This window comes from Sus scrofa, chromosome 15, assembly GCF_054392235.1.
Source record: "Sus scrofa isolate SSC_HxYL_T2T_F1_AM1 chromosome 15, Sscrofa_HxYL_maternal_Yorkshire_Landrace_v2.0, whole genome shotgun sequence".
In the NCBI taxonomy this organism is placed as follows: Eukaryota; Metazoa; Chordata; class Mammalia; order Artiodactyla; family Suidae; genus Sus; species Sus scrofa.
The window spans coordinates 118,525,204-118,544,580 of NC_139397.1; the positions used below are offsets into that span (position 1 = coordinate 118,525,204).

At 42.8% G+C, this 19,377-nt stretch overlaps 2 protein-coding genes and 2 long non-coding RNA genes across 15 annotated transcripts in view; 2 read left to right on the top strand and 2 right to left on the bottom strand.

Moving 5' to 3' along the window:
- The window catches only part of SGO2 (shugoshin 2), a 53,131-nt gene extending 49,493 nt beyond the window's left edge, over positions 1-3,638 (top strand). For all 12 annotated transcript variants that reach the window (XM_084998353.1, XM_005672058.4, XM_084998355.1 and 9 more), the window contains one exon: positions 1,491-3,638. In XM_084998353.1, coding sequence (XP_084854479.1) covers positions 1,491-1,506 — 16 coding nt within the window. In that variant the 3' untranslated portion in view covers positions 1,507-3,638. The remainder of the gene's footprint in view (positions 1-1,490) is intronic.
- Positions 1-19,377, bottom strand: part of LOC146396078 (uncharacterized) — a 1,511,729-nt gene that overhangs the window by 238,788 nt on the left and 1,253,564 nt on the right. The gene's annotated exons all lie outside the window — the stretch shown is intronic.
- The window catches only part of AOX1 (aldehyde oxidase 1), a 76,787-nt gene continuing 66,269 nt past the window's right edge, over positions 8,860-19,377 (top strand). Inside the window, 2 exon segments of the mRNA NM_001308473.1 lie at positions 8,860-8,904; positions 18,038-18,095. Coding sequence (NP_001295402.1) covers positions 8,860-8,904; positions 18,038-18,095 — 103 coding nt within the window.
- LOC146396080 (uncharacterized) lies at positions 11,726-14,431 on the bottom strand. Its single transcript, XR_014828931.1, has 2 exons — positions 14,316-14,431; positions 11,726-13,382 (listed from the first exon to the last, which is right to left on the bottom strand). It is a non-coding gene; the product is annotated as an uncharacterized LOC146396080 (long non-coding RNA).

A 19,377-nucleotide genomic window follows, 5' to 3' on the forward strand; every position in this document is an offset into this window, starting at 1 on the left:
CATTGAGAGTAAATTCCTACTGAAACTGCTTATAATACGTTATGGGGTGATCATCATAGGCACTGAGAATAGGAGCCAGCAAAAGTTATCGGGAAAGTAGTAACATATATATTTTTTTTAAGTCTATACCTCTTCGGTCCCACAGACTAAATGTGACAAAAAGGGATATTTTTAATAGTAAAAACCCTCATCCACAATGAATACATAATAGCTATGATACCAAATAGTATAGCAACTACCCTCATGAAGCTAAAACTAAAGGAGATGCATGGTGACTGAGAGGAACATACTAATGGTTTGTAATATACACTCTTAACACAAAACAAAGTGGGCAAAAAATAAGAAGATGAAAGATCTAAATAACAAGCAGTAGGGTAAGTCTTATGGATACATATCAAACTCTACACTGTTAAAAGAGAATACATATTCCTTTCAAGTGTTCGTGGCACAATTACAAAAGTATATCCAATACTGTGCTGTGAAAAACATGCATCATGACCAAGTGAGATTTATTCCAGGAATGCAAATTTGGTTCAGTATTAGAAAACCTATCATCATATACCATGTGAATAAACCGAAGAAAATAAAGCATATGACTTTTTCATAAATGCTGAAAAGCTTTGACAAAATTTATCACTCGATGATGAAAACAGGAGTTCCCGTAGTGGTGCAGCAGAAACGAATCCGACTAGGAACCATAATAAGGTTGTGGGTTTGATCCCTGGCCTCACTTAGTGAGTTAAGGATCCAGTGATGCCATGAGCTGTGGTGTAGGTTGCAGATGCAGCCCAGATCTGGCGTTGCTGTGGCTGTGGTGTAGGCTGGCAGCTACAGCTTCAATTAGACCCCTAGCCTGGGAACCTCCATGTGCCTTGAGTGCATCCCTAAAAGGACAAAAAGGTGAAAAAAAAAAAAAAATGATGAGAACGTTCAACAGACATTGAGGGAAGTGTATATACATACGGTTATCTTAAAGTCAGTATCTTATTTAATGGGAAGACAATAGAGGTATTTCCCCTTAAACTAGGAACAAGGCAAAAATGCCCACTATTCAACAAAGGGTTGATGGGCTCAGTTCATGATCGTGGTCATTTCTTGGGGAATGAGAGAGCTGTGATTGGAAAGGGGCACATTGGAGGCTTGTGAACAGTGGTTAATAGTTTATTTCTTAAACCTGGGTATAGGTACATCGGCATTTATTTGGTTGTTTTGAAATTGTACATTTTCATATATGTATGCTAAAGTTCAAAATAAAAAGGAAATATATAGTAGAACCTGTAATGTGTAAAATCTATATTGATTAATTTCTCATGAATCTTATTTATAATTGTGATTATCACAGAGTATTTTAAATATATGGCAATGCTTGTGGCTGAGGAAACTGCTTTCTCCTGGTACAATACAGCAGTTTTCCTCTCTATACCTCACAGCAAAAGCAGTAGCTTTGGGCTGCTATTATTGTTAATCTTCCTTTTTTTTCTACTTTGCAGGAAGATGAGAAGATGAGGTGAATTTATGGATTCTGGTTTTTCTGAATTCTAAAACCATAAGTCAAAACAGGGATATAGCTAGGATCAAGAAGATAAAACCATGATGAAAAGGTTGGGGATGTTTTTCTTCATCTTCTGCCTTTTCCTGGAGTGCTTATTTATCTATTTTTATGTGTAGATAATATGCATAAAATAGCTACTTTGTAATATTAAGCTTTTTAGGTTATTTTTGTCATTCTAAAATGTATCTTCTTGCTCACTTAAGTTCCTTTCAAGTGAACAACCGTTAACTAAACAGTAGCTGTTAGCCTTTTAACCAAATAAAAGCATTATAATTACTTTTATATCAGTTATCTTGTTGTATACCAACCTATCTTGTTTTGTTTTCAAACCGTTCAGTAAATGTGAACACACATAGGATTTTAACAGTCACTTTCTGCCCTCACTAGTTTTCTCTTGCCCTTCATTCTTTTGCTTTCAAAATTACTTGTTCAATGTCAGCTTCTGTATTATTTCCACCATATATAATTTGATGACATGGCTGAGGGGCTAACGTCTCAGGATCTTTTGAATTTGGTTTTTATAACTTTCAAGATCACTTACTATTCCAGTATTAAAAAGTATGGAGTTCCTGCTGTGGCGCAATGGGTTAAGAATCCAGTTGCAGCAGTTATAGTCACTGTGGAGGCATGGGTTCTATCCCCAGCCCAGTGCAGTGGGTTAAAGGATCTGGCATTGCTGCAGCCGCAGCGTAGGTCACAGCTACAGCTTGGATTCAGTCTCTGGCCCAGGAACTTCCATATGCCATGGGTGTGGCCTTAAAAAAAAAAAAAAAAGGTAGTAAATCTTCATGCCTGAGATAGGAGCGTAGCTTTCTATATTCAAATGACTAGTCAAATTCTATTCTGCCTAGAAAAGCCTAGACAATATCCAACAACTAAAAGAGTGGGCCCAGAAGTCTGCCCATTTTTAACAGATACTTCACATAATTCTGGGGCAGATGTCCTAGGACCAAACTTTGAGAAACTGCTGTAGGACTGCAGAGTCCCATGGAACTTTCTCATGTATCAGCAGTGCTAGTTGAATGAGAGCTAGAGGCTTTATTAAAGGAATAATATACATTAGTTACGAGCTTGGCACCCTGATAATCTGTTCCTTTCTTTTATTCCTTTTACTTTAAAGCTTTAGCCCTCCTAGAGGCATTCTCTGGTACTGTTTCCTGTTGTTTATTTCTATCTTTTTCTCCTTTCTATGAGGTTTGTCTTTTCTTCCCTTTCCATGAAAATTATTTTCCACTACATATATCAGACTTATCAGTCTTTTCTTTTATTATCTATGGAATGTGGTCACAGTTAATAATTTTCTTATTCCCAGATTTAAAAAGATATTTACCCAAGGTTTTCTTTTTTTTAAACATTTAAATTTCTGATTCATGTGGATTTGATTTGATTTTATGGTGTAAAGTATGAATGTAATTTTGACATTTTTCCAAATGATTCCCCCATTAATTAAAAAGTCCATGTTTTCCACTATGGATTTGAAGTCCTGCCTTTTCCAATTAATATTAGTATTTCAATTAGTATTAGTATTTCCATGTGCATTTAAATTTATTTCTCCATTTTCTCTTCCCTTCTACTAGTCTGTATGTCTTTTTATGCCCCACTACCATCCTCTTTAAATTTATAGAGACTTTAGGGGAGTTTCTCAAGTTTCCGCATGGAAGTTTTCCACATTTCTTGATGCCTCTTGATTCCTTTTCCACATTTCTTTTTTCTTGGTTAAAAAAAATGGGATCTTCAATTCTCTCTTCTAATCGATTACTGTTTGTATATACAAAAATTACTGATTTCTGTATGCTAATTACTATACTTTCATTGTAATATTTTCTAGATATTACCTCTTGAAAACAAAGCTATCTTTATTTCTTTTTTTTTTTTTTCCTTTTCAATTCTTCTGCCTCCTATTGCTTTTTCTTGTGTAATAGCATGGCTGCTACCCTGCATTATATGTTAAATAGCAGTGGGAATAATGGGTATCCTTATCTTGTTTCTGATTTTCATGGGAATACTTCTGGTTTTACCCCATTAAGATGCTATAGTTTGAGCTGGTTATATATGTTTATAATCATATTAAAGTATTACCTATCAATTATTATTTTATTGCGTGCCTTTTTAAAAAAAATCATGAATGTTGAGTTTTGTCAAGTGACTTCTGGAGTTTATGGAAACTGTATTAGTTGGGAACCAGTTAAGAGATAGAAATAATTATCTTATCCATCGTTAGCCATATTTTAGAGAACTGGACAGGAACTGAAAAGGCAAAAAAAAGGGACTAGTGGAAATAACTACAGGAAGCACCCACTCTCTCTGGGGCTGAGGGAACACAGAGAAGAGGATAAAATAGGAAGCATTCCAGGGCTCTGGGGAGGGTGTGCAACTGGTTGGTGCTGTTTGCCTGAAGGGCTACAGCAAGACTGCCCTGATAATATGGAAACGCTGCAGACTGGAACCATCTGTGGCTACTGAAGTCAGCTGTTCCCGCCAAGGTGGACACCCTTTCTGTGGTGACCTGCAGGCACAGGAAGCAAATAGGGAGAGCAAATTTCTCCTTCCTTCTGCATCCTTCCAGTTCATCTGTATCCCCTTTTATGGCCAGAGACTGAAGGCGATCTGGCAAAACAGAACTGTGGTTTGCCAAGACCTGGCCTTAAAGTGAGTAGAGAAGTGTGGATTTGAGATTGAAACATCATAGCTTAATAACTGATTATCCTCCTTAGACCTACTCATGTCATGAACTATATTCTTGAACTTATTGATGCTGAAACGTTCTTGGGGGACAAATCCCCCTTGTTAAGGTGTGCCAGCCATTGTCTCAACTTAAAGCCCATCTCTCTTTACTTTGCTGTGTGATGCTAGAACTCTGCAAATCATTTCTTCTTTGCTAACAGACTTTTTAATCTTCTGTCAATAGGAGGTGATAGATGGAGATGGAAAGCCAGAAAGAGGGAAAAGGGACTAGCTGCTTCCTGTTTTCCTGTCAATAGGAGGTGATAGATGGAGATGGAAAGCCAGAAAGAGGGAAAAGGGACTAGCTGCTTCCTGTTTTCCTGTCAATAGGAGGTGATAGATGGAGATGGAAAGCCAGAAAGAGGGAAAAGGGACTAGCTGCTTCCTGTTTTCCTGCTTTTCCTGTCAGTATCACCTCAGCAATGGGGCTTCATGCAGGGGCAGCAAGTGGTCCCAGTCACCAGATGGTTTAGCACCCCTGGAATGCTTGGGCTGAAACCCTTACAGGCCTTAGACCTGGCTTGCCAGGGAGCCTCCTTCAGGCTCCTGAGGTATCAGCACCATCCTTGTCACATACCATCATTTGTGACCTGAGTTCAAATTCCTGGAAGCACTTTTTTTTTCTTTCTTTAACCTCCTTAGGTATTAACAGCTGAGCAGTGCCCTCTGCTCAAAAGTCTCCTCTAAGTTTCTAGATTCTCATCTCAGCCTCCTCTTCACCCCCAGCCCCAGGAAGTTCCTATTCATTGCTGGAGAGAATGCAAAATGATACAACATTGATAGAAAAGATTTTGACAATATCTAGCAAAATTACATATGTATATAAAATCACTTGACCCAGCAATCCCACTTTGAGGAAACTATACCAAAAATTCTCTTGAAAAAATACAAAAATTTCATTATGGTGTGGTTTGTAATAAAAGGGAGCAAAAAGGAACGATCTAAGTAACAATACAGGCAGCTAACTTGAAAGCCAACTAAAAATGAAAACAAGTTGGTGACAAACACAGGGATAATCAACCTTGCAAAAGGATTTTAAATGTCAGTCTTTATGTAAATAAAAAGAATAAAACAACTGTAAAGAAATACTGAACTTTTATTCACTAGTCTTACTGCTGGTGTAATATTGATGTAATTCATTTTTTTTGTTTGTTTGTTTTTTGTCTTTTCAGGGTCACACACACGGCATATGGAGGTTCCCAGCTTAGGGGTCGAATCGGAGCTGTAGCCACCAGCCTACACCACAGCCACAGCAACGCCAGATCCGAGCCGCATCTGCGACCTGCACCACAGCTCATGGCAACGCCAGATCCTTAACCCACTGAGTGAGGCTGGGGATCGAACCCACAACCTCATGGTTCCTAGTCAGATTCATTTCCGCTGCGTCATGACGGGAACTCCCATGATGCGGTTCATTTGAAATAGGTCTAGGGACAAGATAAAGCCATTATGTTAAGGTTTACAAGCAATATTTTTGGCATCAGCAAAAAGAGAAAATAATAAAATTCAAGAAGGTTAAACAAAATTGAACCTGCATTTAATCAGAGCTTTAGATCCATATGCAGGCTATAGGAAGTCAGTAGGATGGAAGAACAAGAACACAAGAGAGAAGCAACCAGCCAAATTCAAAATGTAGTTTGTTCCATAGGACAACTGACCTGGTTTTTTCTTCAACACATTAATAGCACTAACTAGGGGGAGTGGGTGAAGAGACTGTTCTAGATTTCAAAAGACTGAAGAGACAACAAGCACATCAATTAGAAATCCAATGTAAAAAGACATTTTTTAAGACATTTTGAAGATATTGAGATATTCATCTTGTTATATGTGATCATGGCATTTTTGGTTTTATAAGGGAAAAATTTTTAATGTACATAAAGTATTTAGGGGTGAACTAATGTATCTGACATTGGCTTTAAAATACTTGAGAAAAAGGTGGGATCAAAATGGCAGAGGAGTAGGATGGGTGCTCACTTTCTCCCACAAACACATCTACATGTAGAATGATTTGCATAGAACATCTACTGAATGCTGGAAGATCTCAGACTTCCAAAAAAGGGAAAGAAACCCTCCATATAACTGGGTAGAGTTCTCACTGTGGCTCAGTGGTGACAAACCTGACTGGGATCCATGAGGTTGAGGGTTCAATCCCTGGCCCTGCTCAATGGGTTAAGGATCCAGTTTTGCCAGTGAGCTGTGGTGTCGGTCGCAGACACCATTCAGATACCACGTTGCTATGGCTGTGGTGTAGGTCAGCAGCTACAGCTCTAATGAGACCCCTTAGCCTGGGACCTTCCATATGCCTAGGGTGCAGCCCTAAAAAGACACACACAGAAAAACTAAAATAATGCTATTTGCAACAATATGGATGCAACCAGAGATTCTCATACTAAGTGAAGTCAGAAAGAGAAAGGCAAATACCATATGATATCACTCACATGCAGAATCTAAAATACAGCACAGGAGTTCCCGTCGTGGCGCAGTGGTTAAGGAATCCGACTAGGAACCATGAGGTTGCGGGTTCGATCCCTGCCCTTGCTCAGTGGGTTAACGATCCGGCGTTGCCGTGAGCTGTGGTGTAGGTTGCAGACGAGGCTCGGATCCTGCGTTGCTGTGGCTCTGGCGTAGGCCGGTGGCTACAGCTCCGATTCAACCCCTAGCCTGGGAACCTCCATATGCCGCGGGAGCGGCCCAAGAAATAGCAACAACAACAACAACAAAAGACAAAAAGACAAAAGACAAAATAAATAAATAAATAAATAAATAAATAAAATACAGCACAAATGAACCTATCTACAAAACAGGAACTGACTTACAGACATAGAGAACAGACTTGTGGTTGCCAAGGGTGAGGGGGGTGAGTGGGATGGACTGGGAGTTTGGGGTTAATAGATGCAAACTATTACATTTACATTACTATTGCATTTAGACCATGATGGAAGATAATATAAGAAAGGGAATGTGTAGATGTGTGTGTGTATATATATATATATATGTATTTGACTGGGTCACTCTGCTGCACAGCAGAAATTAACACAACATTGCAGATCAATTACACTTTAATAAATTTTTTAATTTAAAATAATTAAATGAATACTCCATAAAAAAATATGAGAGTGTGGCAAAATGTTGAACATTTTTAAAGTTCAGTGAGTCAGGTGTATGGAAGGCTACTTGTATTCTTTTTACAAATTTTAGAGGTTTTCACAACAAACGCTACATAAATGAGATGGGAAAATGTTCTACGTACGTTGAGAGAAGTCTAGAAAAGAGTTGGATCCCATCTTTTTTTAAAGTTGTTATAGTGAAGATTTCAAAAATATAAAGATAGACCCAGAAAATTACCAGTGGTAAATTCTAAGTTTGTGAGCACAGGAGATTTTTATCTTTATGCTTTTCAGTATTTTCCAAATTTATTTTTTAAATGTTTGTTTCACAGCACTGTTGACTCTTATCGGATAAAGTTGTGGTTATTTGCTCGATTAACTGAATAATGATAAAACTTTAAAGTTTATGTCAAGGTAGTTCTTGATGTAAAAAACAACACCACCAACAACAACACCTGGAATAACTATTTCTAAAACTGTGACATGAAGTTGTAACACCATCTTTTATCATTTAGCTCCTCTCCCGCGAGAAGCTGGCTTGACTGGGATTGGGTAGGAGTATTAAGAATACCGAGCTGGGAGTTCCCGTCGTGGCGCAGTGGTTAAGGAATCCGACTAGGAACCATGAGGTTGCGGGTTCGGTCCCTGCCCTTGCTCAGTGGGTTAACGATCCGGCGTTGCCGTGAGCTGTGGTGTAGGTTGCAGACGAGGCTCGGATCCTGCGTTGCTGTGGCTCTGGCGTAGGCTGGCGGCTACAGCTCTGATTCGACCCCTAGCCTGGGAACCTCCATATGCCGCGGGAGCGGCCCAAGAAATAGCAACAACAAAAAAGACAAAAAAAAAAAAAAAAAAAAGAATACCGAGCTGTGTGGCACTGGGAACTATGTCTAGTCACTTATGATGGAGCATGGTAATGTGAGAAAAAAGAATGTATACATGTATGTGTAACTGGGTCACCATGCTGTACAGCAGAAAAAAAAAAAATTGTATTGGGAAAATTTTTAAAAATTAAAAAAAAATAAAGAACTTGGGGCTGCGGCAGGCGTGCTGGGAGGAGAGGTACAAAAGGAACTCCTGTCCTCGGACTTTAAATCTAGCCGCAAAGCCACTATAAAGGTACTGTAAGACGACAAAGAGCTGTCACAGGACCCGCAGTACCTGCTAAAAGGCAGGAGAGTGGAGCACAGACGCCAAGCCCCTCGGGCCAGGGGTGAAGGTTCAGCCAATGGTCTCAGGCAGAGGGCGCGCGGCGGTTACGCCCAGACATCCGACATCCGGGGAGAGTTTTCCTGGCCAGCGCCTCTCGGACCTTTGGATCTGATCTTCCCTAGGACCTTCTCCCTCGGGGTGGCTGGACTTCAGGCTCCTGCAGCCCCGTCGCACTCGCCGGGTCCGCGTCTGCCTTCTGCGACCCGGCGACTCCTCCTCGGGACCCTCGACCCCGAACCCCCGCCCAGGGACCCGCGGGCCGCCAGCATGGACGGGGCGGCGGAGCTGCTGTTCTACGTTAACGGCCGCAAGGTGAGCGCCCCCGAGGGCCGGCCCGACCGCCCCCCACCACGACCCCGACCCCGGAGCTGGAGCGCCGCGCACGCGTCGGGCCCGGGTTGCACGCGGTGGCCTGCGCCCCACCTCAGCCCTCTGCTGGGAAAGGATGCGTTTTCAGGGACTGCCTGGATCTTTGGGCCTCCGTCTTCCCGATGCTCCTTTCCCTTGTCCTTCTGGGACGCTCAGGCTGATTACCAACCCCTCGCCGCCCCATAAACAGTAATAGCAACGATGTTCTTAGCCGTCAGAGGCAGAACTTCCAAATCTTCCCTCCCTCCAACCCACCCACAAATGGGAACGTCTTTCAGGGGGGCCTCAGCTCGCTTGGGTGTGTTTGGATGAGCAGAGAGAAGTTTTGGAGCCAGGACAGGACCACAGAGATGAATTAATTGAGGCCACTCACTCCCATTGTTTCTCAAGTGACAAAATTGTAATTTTTGCGAAGTCGCAGCTTGTTCCTAGCAGCGTGAGCCGACACTCCGCTCTGGGGATTCAAAGTTTCATCACTGGGTCCACTGCTGACCTGGCAACTGCCCTCTCAGAAGCTTGGCTCCCTCAACAGATTCCCTGGGACAAGTCCAGGCATTGCCAGATGTTTGGAGGCAGCAAAACTCCCCAGGAAATCCTTTAAAATGTCCCCATGGAAATGCTCACTCTTTTGTGTGTGTGTGGGTGTGTGTGTGTGTGTGTGTGTCTTTGCCATTTCTTGGGCCGCTCCCACGGCATATGGAGGTTGGAGCTACAGCCGCTGGCCTACGCCAGAGCCACAGCAACGAGGGATCCAAGCCGAGTCTGCAACCTACACCACAGCTCACGGCAACGCTGGATGTTAACCCACTGAGCGAGGCCGGGGATCGAACCCACGACCTCATGGTTCCTAGTCGGATACGTTAGCCACTGCGCCACGACAGGAACTCCTGGAAATGCTCACTCTTAATGTTGTCCCAGTCTACGGATACTACTGTGCACGCAGGAAACTGAGGCAGGAGCATGAGAGGGTTTCTTTAAGCACAGACAGCCAGGCAAGGGGCCCGTCATAGCTGCACCTCCAAGCGTGCTCTGTGATTCCTGTTTCAAGTGCCCCATGTGATTCAAGGCAGGCACCTTCAGTGGGCCCTGTGATTCCTGCTTCTGGGTCAAGGATAACCTGGCTTTCCCTGCCTGACACAGGGACTCACCGGGAAGCATAGGAAGGTCAAGCATCAGGGCTGCTCGCTTGTGAGGCTCCTTTGAAAGCCCGAAGCATAATTTCAGATTTGGATTTCATGTTGTTTTTTTTAAACAACTAAACTGTGCAAGTTCTAGGCCCCATAAAATCTTCTGTTCTTGCTGCCTGCGTTCCACACTAGATAAGATGAGCTTGTTTTTCCTAAATCATGTTGGGGGCTATTAGGACCTGCACACAGGTCTGCTGTGAGGGGGAACCATGATGGGGGCAGGTGTGTGTGTGTGTGAAGTGATCGCATGATGTCATTTTTTTCTTCTTTTGTGTAACTGAATGGCACAGTAAATACACACGTCTGTTTTGTTTTTGTTTTTGTGTTTTGTCTTTTTGCCTTTTCTAGGGCTGCTCCCGCGGCATATGGAGGTTCCCAGGCTAGGGGTCGAATCGGAGCTATAGCCACCAGCCTACGCCAGAGCCACAGCAACTCGGGGTCTGAGCCATTCTGCAACTTATACCACAGCTCAGGCAATGCCAGATCCTTAACCCACTGAGCAAGGGCAGGGATCGAACCCACAACCTCATGGTTCCTAGTCGGATTCGTTAACCACTGAGCCACGACGGGAACTCCGAGTCTGGGCTTTTTACTTGGACAAATAAGGATTCAATTCCAGCTCTAGCTCTCATGGAGCAACCTAACCTCACCTCAGTTCCTCTGTTAATACTACTGACTTCACAGCGATAGTGAGTTTTTAAACCATTTGTCTAAGGGCCTCCTACATGGCAGTGTTTCAGTGACTTCAGAGGGCTCAGAAATGACAAAGTACCTGTCTCCACAATGACAATCACATCGTGCTGGGGAGACAGGTGACAAGCATATACACAATTGGAAATGTGTAACATCAGGCAGTGAGAAGTGCTTGGGTGAAAAATAAAGCAGAGTGAGGGCACAGAGAGTGGGCAGGAGCTGGTGCTTCAGGCAGGAAGGGTGTTTAAGACTCTGAGAGGCTGACATTTGAGTGGTGACCAGTGTGAAATGAGGAGCAAACATCTGAGGGAAAAGCCTTCCAGACAGAGGGAAGTGGAGGTGCGAAGATCCTCAGACACAAGGATTTCTGCTGGCTCGGGGGATGGCGAGGAGGCTGGTGGGGCTGGAGAAGTGGCCAGAGGCCAGGTGACTATGGCTTTGGAGGTGATGGTAAGGGTTTTAGTTAAAGGAGGAAAGAGGTGTCTAGCTTCTCCCCCCACCCCCTTCCCTCCCCTGCTCCCAAACACAGTGTAGTGGAATTTTTAACATAAGGGTTAACAATGTTTTGCAATCTCTTGATTTTTTTTTAAACAGATAAACTGGTTCTATCTTAAACTTTACCGATAGGTTAAATATCTTGTGATCATTTGGAAAGTGCACTGTAGAGACATTGATTTTGTTGTTGCAATTACCCTCTTAAAAGAAGCTCTGTCACCCTATCCCTTCCCTGATCCGCCCTTCAAATTCTGTTAGGGGTGTGCTTTGGTCCTGGCAAGCAAGTCTGATTGCCCCAGAGATAGAATTAGAATAAAACGTCTCTGGTTCAGAGGGTGGGGGAGCTGTTGAGAAAAGTGACAGAAAAAAGCCACCAACAAAGAGGAGTCTTTTTTTTTTTTTTTTTTTTTTTAATTTTCCCACTGTACAGCAAGGGGGTCAGGTTATCCTTAGATGTATACATTACAATTACAGTTTTTCCCCCACCCTTTCTTCTGTTGCAAAATGAGTATCTAGACATAGTTCTCAATGCTATTCAGCAGGATCTCCTTGTAAATCTATTCTAAGTTGTGTCTGATAAGCCCAAGCTCCCGATCCCTCCCACTCCCTCCCCCTCCCATCAGGCAGCCACAAGTCTCTTCTCCAAGTCCATGATTTTCTTTTCTGAGGAGATGTTCATTTGTGCTGGATATTAGATTCCAGTTATAAGTGATACCATATGGTCTTTGTCTTTGTCTTTCTGGCTCATTTCACTCAGGATGAGAGTCTCTAGTTCCATCCATGTTTCTGCAAATGGCATGATGTCATCCTTTTTTATGGCTGAGTAGTATTCCATTGTGTATATATACCACCTCTTCCGAATCCAATCATCTGTCGATGGACATTTAGGTTGTTTCCATGTCCTGGCTATTGTGAATAGTGCTGCAATGAACATGCGGGTGCATGTGTCTCTTTTAAGTAGAGCTTTGTCCGGATAGATGCCCAAGAGTGGGATTGCAGGGTCATATGGAAGTTCTATGTATAGATTTCTAAGGTATCTCCAAACTGTTCTCCATAGTGGCTGTACCAGTTTACATTCCCACCAACAGTGCAGGAGGGTTCCCTTTTCTCCACAGCCAAAGAGGAGTCTTGAAGTCAGACATAACCTCTGGGATTAAAGCCTTGTCCTTGAGGAGTTTCCTGATGGCCTAGAAGTTAAGGATCTGGTGTTGTCACTGCTATGGCTTGGGTTCAATCTCTGGCCTAGAAACTTCCACATGCTGTGGAAATCTGAGTCCCCATCATGGTACAGTGGAAACCAATCCAATTAGGAACCATGAGGTTGTAGGTTCAATCCCTGGCCTCGCTCAGTGGGTTAAGGATCTGTCGTTTCTGTGAGCTGTGGTGTAGATCGCAGACGCAGCTCAGATCCCAAGTTGCTGTGGCTGTGGTGTAGGCCGGCAGCTGTAGCTCTGATTTGACCTCTAGACTGGGAACCTCCATATGTCTCCGGTGTGGCCCTAAAAAACAAACAAAAAAATAAAGAAAAAACAAAGCAGATTTTCCAGCCTAGATGTTAACAATCATTTCCACACATCAAGTGCTTACTGTGTGTCAAGCACCTTGCTGATCACTCTGCAGGGAGTTTAATCTTCACCCTAGTTCCATGAGAGAAGGTACAGTTATTAGTCCCATTTTGCAGAAGGGAAATCTGAGGCTCAGTGATATTATGCAACTTGCTTGAGGACCCAGAGCTGCTGAGAAGCAAAGCAGGCAGTACAAGACTCAAATGCATGGCTGACCAGTTCAAGGTCCACAGTTTTGATCTCCATGCCTCACTACCTCATAGAATAACACACTTCAGTTTCTGAGTTGTGTTAGAGAGTCGCATCTAGGGTATAATTTATTCATGGACTCCTCCTTCCTCAAACTTCGTGTTAACTGAGTCACCTGCCTTGGGGCACCTGGTGAAGCAAGTAAGATCACAGAAATCTCTCTGCAACTGGATTTCTGATGGCATGGCCTAAGCCCTTGCCCACTGATACCTTTTTGTGACTTGGGAGGATTCTGGAAAAAAAAAAAAAAAAAAAGGCACAGATTACAGGCCAATCACATCACCCGGAGTCTCCAAATTGGCTTCAAAGCCTCCTTTCAAGGGGAAGTTTTGTTTGTTTGTTTGTTTTTGCCATGCCCACAGCATGTGGAAGTTTCTAGGCCAGAGATTGAACCCAAGCCATAGCAGTGACAACACCAGATCCTTAACTTCTAGGCCATCAGGGAACTCCTCAAGGGCAAGGCTTTAATCCCAGAGGTTATGTCTGACTTCAAGACCCCTCTTCGTTGGTGGCTTTTTTCTGTCACTTTTCTCAACAGCTCCCCCACCCTCTGAACCAGAGACGTTTTATTCTAATTCTATCTCTGGGGCAATCAGACTTGCTTGCCAGGACCAAAGCACACCCCTAACAGAATTTGAAGGGCGGATCAGGGAAGGGACAGGGTGACAGAGCTTCTTTTAAGAGGGTAATTGCAACAACAAAATCAATGTCTCTACAGTGCACTTTCCAAATGATCACAGGATATTTAACCCAGCATGCACAGCGCCCTGGCAGGTCTGCTTTACATGTAGATAGAGCCAGAACCAACCCAGAAGTGTTGGGAAGACTAAAAAGTGGTCATTACACTTTATTTTCTCAATAGAATTTAGGGCTTTATTATTAGTATAGGAATCTAGAGAGAGTGTCCATTGCCAGCATTTCCTGGGGTTGTTGGTTCACAGGGTTGAGAGAAGAAATTCCTGAGCTGCTGAGATGGCTATAATAATTCAGAGAAAACTGGAGGCAGAGAGGTGGCTTAGGCAGGAAGAACCAACAATTGTAAAGAATTTCAAAACAACCTAAAGCTCAGGCAGAAGCCCCCTCACTAGTTGTCCCCTCAGGCCCCTTTCTCTGTTCAAAGGCTGCTGGGGGTATTCTCTCCTTACCAGGCCCCCCCAGTACCTACCTCTTTCTCCCATCTTCTTCCTCCCAGCGTATCCCCTTTTTCCATGCGTTCAGCCCTCTCTCCTCCTAATCTTTCCCTTTTTTCTTTCTGCCTCTGTCTTGTGTCTGGCAAGGCCCCCTGTGCAAAGAAAAGCAATATCTGAACCTCATGTACTATGAACTTGATACCTCCCCAAGGGCTAGCGGAGATCCAGAAGGACACACTCTGCGCTTGCAACACCCAAGGCTTTCCTGAGATGGGAGCAAGCCGTGACCCTGAGCTGAGAGCTGGAATCATCCCTGCCAGCCATCAGTGAGAATAGCTCTGTTCCTCAACCCCTCCCCCACCCTGCCTCCCATCCCCCCAGCCACCTTCTGAGTCCTGACCTCTCTGTTTCTTTCTAAGACCTGCCAGGCTGCTGTGCATGCTGGGTCCTTGCCCCCACTTCCCTCCTCCAAAAGTGCCATCCACCAGATCAGGAAAAATAAACACATTTCTAGCTGATGGCACTTTGAGCCAGATTCTTGAGACATTTCCTGGAACAAATACCCAAACCAGCAAGGCCTGCTTCTCCATTAATTCCTTCCCAAAATATACAAATATCTCTCAAGCCTAAAATGCTCTTTTTCATTACCCAGTTTCTGTCTGTCCATTAAAATGGGGCTTCTGTGGATTCACTATCATATGTATGAATTTGGATTCGTTTCAGCTGCAAATGGCACAAACTCAAAACTAAGTAGTTCAGAAAAGATCCTGAACTTTTTTTTTTGTTTGTTTTTACTTTTACATAAAGGATATCTGGGAAGAGACATTGCAGGGCTGGTCCAGAAGCTGCATAGTATCATCTGAGACCCAAGTTCCTTCTCTCTTTTTCCTCTGTTGCCATTAATGTGTTGCCTTATGGTCTAAAATAGCTGCTGGCATTCTAGCCATTTCATCTTTATTACAGGCAGTAGGAAGAAAGAAAGAGAGAAAGCGTGCTGGAATGGACAACCAACAGACTTTGCAGAAATTATTGGCACTGCTCTGTTTTTCTTTCTTCTGTTGCTAAGTCCAAGTTGGGGAGATATCATCTCTCCCTCCTTAGTGTTCTCATAACAAATGATACATAGCAAGTTATTCATTCAAATTGCCATTTATTATGTCTGTATGGTTTATCCCCAGCACTTCGCTCAGTGTTTTGATCTAAAGAATAATGGAAGGTCGTTTCGCTTGGACTCAAGGAAGGCTTATACAGGAATTCCCTGGTGGCTCAACAGTAAAGGATCTGTGTTGTCACTGCAGTGGCTTGGGTCACTGCTGGGGTGCAGGCTCAATCCCTGGCCTGGACACTTCCACAAACCATGGGGATGGCCACAAAAGAAAAACTAAAGGCTTATACAAATAGAAATGCTGCGGAGTAAAAGGCTCTGTGAAAGATGTGTGGACGTTGGCTGTGGGAGCTCAGAGGAGGCCAGCTACTTGGAGCAGAGTGTGGGAAGTGCATATTAGATGGCAGTACCCCGACAGCAGGGAACCTTTGAGCGGGGCCTTGAATGGCATACGGAATTCTGCCAAGTGAAGAAGAGAAGGAGGACTTTGAGGACAGAAGGAGTCCTATAAGCAAATACAGTGAAGGGTAAAAGTCCCTGCACTGCTGAGACTGGCCAGTTCTCCCTTGTGACCAGAGTTCAAGAGACATGGGCTAAATGGCAGATGATAGAAAGCTTATCAAAGAGGTCTTATAGGCTATGCCAAGAATTCTGCCTTTCTTATTGTATTTTAGAGTTCTAGAATATAAGCTCACCTGTGACCACGCAGTGTCCTCATTAAAGACACATATTTTCTGGCTTCCTCTCCCAAAAATGCTAATTTGATAAGGGTTTCATTTTAACAAGCACCCTGAGTGATTCAGGAACTCCCAGCACTGCAGTTTGGCAGGCAGGAACCAGTGTTGGATTTAGGCAGATACCCGAGATGATCAGACTTGGATTTTAGAGAGGTCACTTCAGTAGTGCTATCGAGGGTGGCATTGCCTCTGCCGTGCAAGGGGGCAGGAGACTTGTTAGGCGGCTGTTATCATTGTTCAGGCCGGAGGTGATTAAGGGTGAATTTCAGGTAGTGACAGTAGAAGTACAGGATTTTCAGGGAATCGTTTTGGAAGTGTAAATGGCAGGACTTGGTGACACTGATTGTGGTGGATTGAAGGAAGGGAAAACATTGAAAATAGCTTGAGTTTTTACGCTTAGGTGACCTAGCAGATGGTGAGGCTATTAAACAAGTTAGGGGGAAAAAAGGGAAGAAGTAAGTCTGGGACATAAAATACGGAGTCCTATTTGAGTGCCAATTAAGTTGGCAATGCCTGGGGGCGCTCCACAGTTTTCTTGCATGAGCACATGTGCATGTGAGTGCACACACATACAATCATTTCCCTCTTATTATATTACAGATTCCTCCAGGGCACGGATCTGACCTTGGTAATTGGCACATGCCTCACTTTGTCCCGCCTAAGGCCACTTAGAATTGAGGGCGACGAGGCATCTATAGAATGAGCACATGTCCCCTCCTCACCCACTTTTCAGAAGGGAAAATTAGAACATGGTGAAAGATGAACTGCAGTGCCAAAATCTTGAAGCAAATCATGCTTCTATTTGTGAATCTAAAAGAACCCAAATTTGTAATCGAAAAAGAGAAAACATTGTCACTTTGGAAACCGTAACCCATCGCGGCATATCAATTACGCCATCCACTGGGTGCTGCTCTTCTCACTGCCATAGAGCTAGGCTGCCCGCATAAACTTGCTTCTTAAGTATGTCCTTTCTTGCACATCTCTGTAGTACTGGCATACACATTTTTTTCTTTCCCTTTGTTTCTTTGATTTGGGAACCTTGGTTGGTTGTGATCTTTCTGGAAACAGTAATTCTTTAAACATAATAAACAAGTCTTTAAAAAAAAAACCTATTCTCAGAGGCTACTCTTTTTTTATAACAATTTTTATTTTTTTCATTATAGCTGGATTACAGTGTTCTGTCAATTTTCTACTATACAGCAAGGTGACCCAGTCACACATACATGTACAGATTCTTTTTTCTCACATTATCATGCTCCATCATAAGTGACCAGACATAGTTCCCAGTGCTATACAGCAGGATCTCATTGCTAATCCATTCCAAAGGCAATAGTCTGCATCTATTAACCCCAAGTTCCCAATCCATCCCACTCCCTCCCCCTCCCCCTTGGCAACCACAAGTCTATTCTCCAACTCCATGATTTTCTTTTCTTTTTTCTTTTTTTTAATATAATGATTTTTATTTTTTTTTCATTGTAGCTGGTTTACAGTATTCAGAGGCTATTCTACTCTAAAAGATTTCCCCACACCTCTCTCTCTCTATCCCCCCACCCCCTTTCTGCATATTCAGTTCTACCAATACCTTTTCCCTCATTTGTTTCAGACTTTCTTGGTGAGGTTGGACAGGAGTCACTAGTGTTCCCGTTAGTGGAAACAACCTTTGCCTTAGAGAGCAGTGAAGATTCAGGACCAAAGACAGTGGCAAAGCAATGGTGGGCCTCAAGATTTGCACTTTACACTTAAAAGAGAGGTGATTTGTGTATCACACATGTATATCACCAGTGTTTCATCCAGTTGAAAATATGAGTAGAAGAGTTAACCTGCATTTTCATGACTTTAGCATCAGCCCACCAGTGTAAATATTATACTAACTCTCTCAATTTTTGTGTTAAACTCTTATTTTCTTTTGGCACAGGTGATAGAAAAAAATGTCAATCCTGAAACAATGCTGTTACCATATTTGAGGAAGAAGCGTATCCTTTTTTCTGCTTTGAGTTTGTATGTGTGTATATATGTATATTGGTATAACCCTGATATCTTCATCAAGTGATATTTCGCATATCTTTTTAGAGCCACACGCAGTCATATTCCCTGCTATGATTTTATCAAAGTTCATAGTATCATAAGTTCATCTTTGAGAAAGTCCTGCCTCTGAGTTTTGTAGGCAGTGCACATTTGTACCTATCAGAGAGCCAAGTTCTTTCTAATTTCCCTTTTGTCACTAAAATATATTGCATAAAACAGAGAAGCTAGCAATGGGAATTAAAGCAATGGATGCTTAAATGGCTTAATTAAGCATCCCTTAGAATTAAGAGTCATGGAGTTCCTGTTGTGGCCCATTGGGTTAAGAACCCAACATGGTGTCCTTGAGGATGCAGGTTCAATCCCTGGTCTCACTCAGTGGGTCAAGGATCCATTGCTGCTGCAGGCTCCTCTGTAGGTCACAGATGTGGCTTGGATCCAGTGTTGCTGTGGCTGTGGCATAGGTCAGCAGCTGCAGCTCTGATTCAACTACTAGCCTGGGAACTTCCATATGCCACAGGTGTGGCCTTAAAAATATATATATATTTAAGAGTCACAATGTTGATATTCTATCTTCAGAGTCTAATCATCATGCCTACTAGAAAAGAGAGCACTGAAATCTCCTGAAATGAAAGTGAAAGAACAGTAGGTAAATTAAATCTGAAAAAGTTACTTTGGGAAAACTTTCTAAATAAAAATCATCTAAGGAATAGATTCTTATCCTGCTGTGCACAAACTCCAGTGCGTTTCCAGAGGCCTGTGGACCCCACTACATTATATGCAAAACTGTGTGACAGTGGGAATTTGTACATTTTTTCCCTTGGAGATAGTTAAATTTCCTCAAAGAGCACACAACTCAAAAAAATATCAATAGCCATCTTCTGGAAGTCATTCAAGATCTTAGGACATAAAAGCAATGAATACTAATTTCCTGGTTATTCATGGGACCAATGTAATATTTAAAATTTGGTTTACTTGTGAGTGTCAGTAAATAGTAGTAAACAAGATAGAAGTTTGTTTTTTTTTTTTTTTCACTTTTTCATTGTGTTATTTCAGGCTCTCTGGGAAGCAGAAGCAAAAAAAAAAAAAATTAAATATGCAGGGGTTTTATTAGGAAAAATGCCTGCATAAAATAGGGAGGTAACCAGGAAAGGCTTAGGGAGCTATCAGACTGTAAGGAAGAAAGGGAGAGGGGGCCAGGTGGAAGGTCTCCGTCTGCTGTGCAGTCTGAGT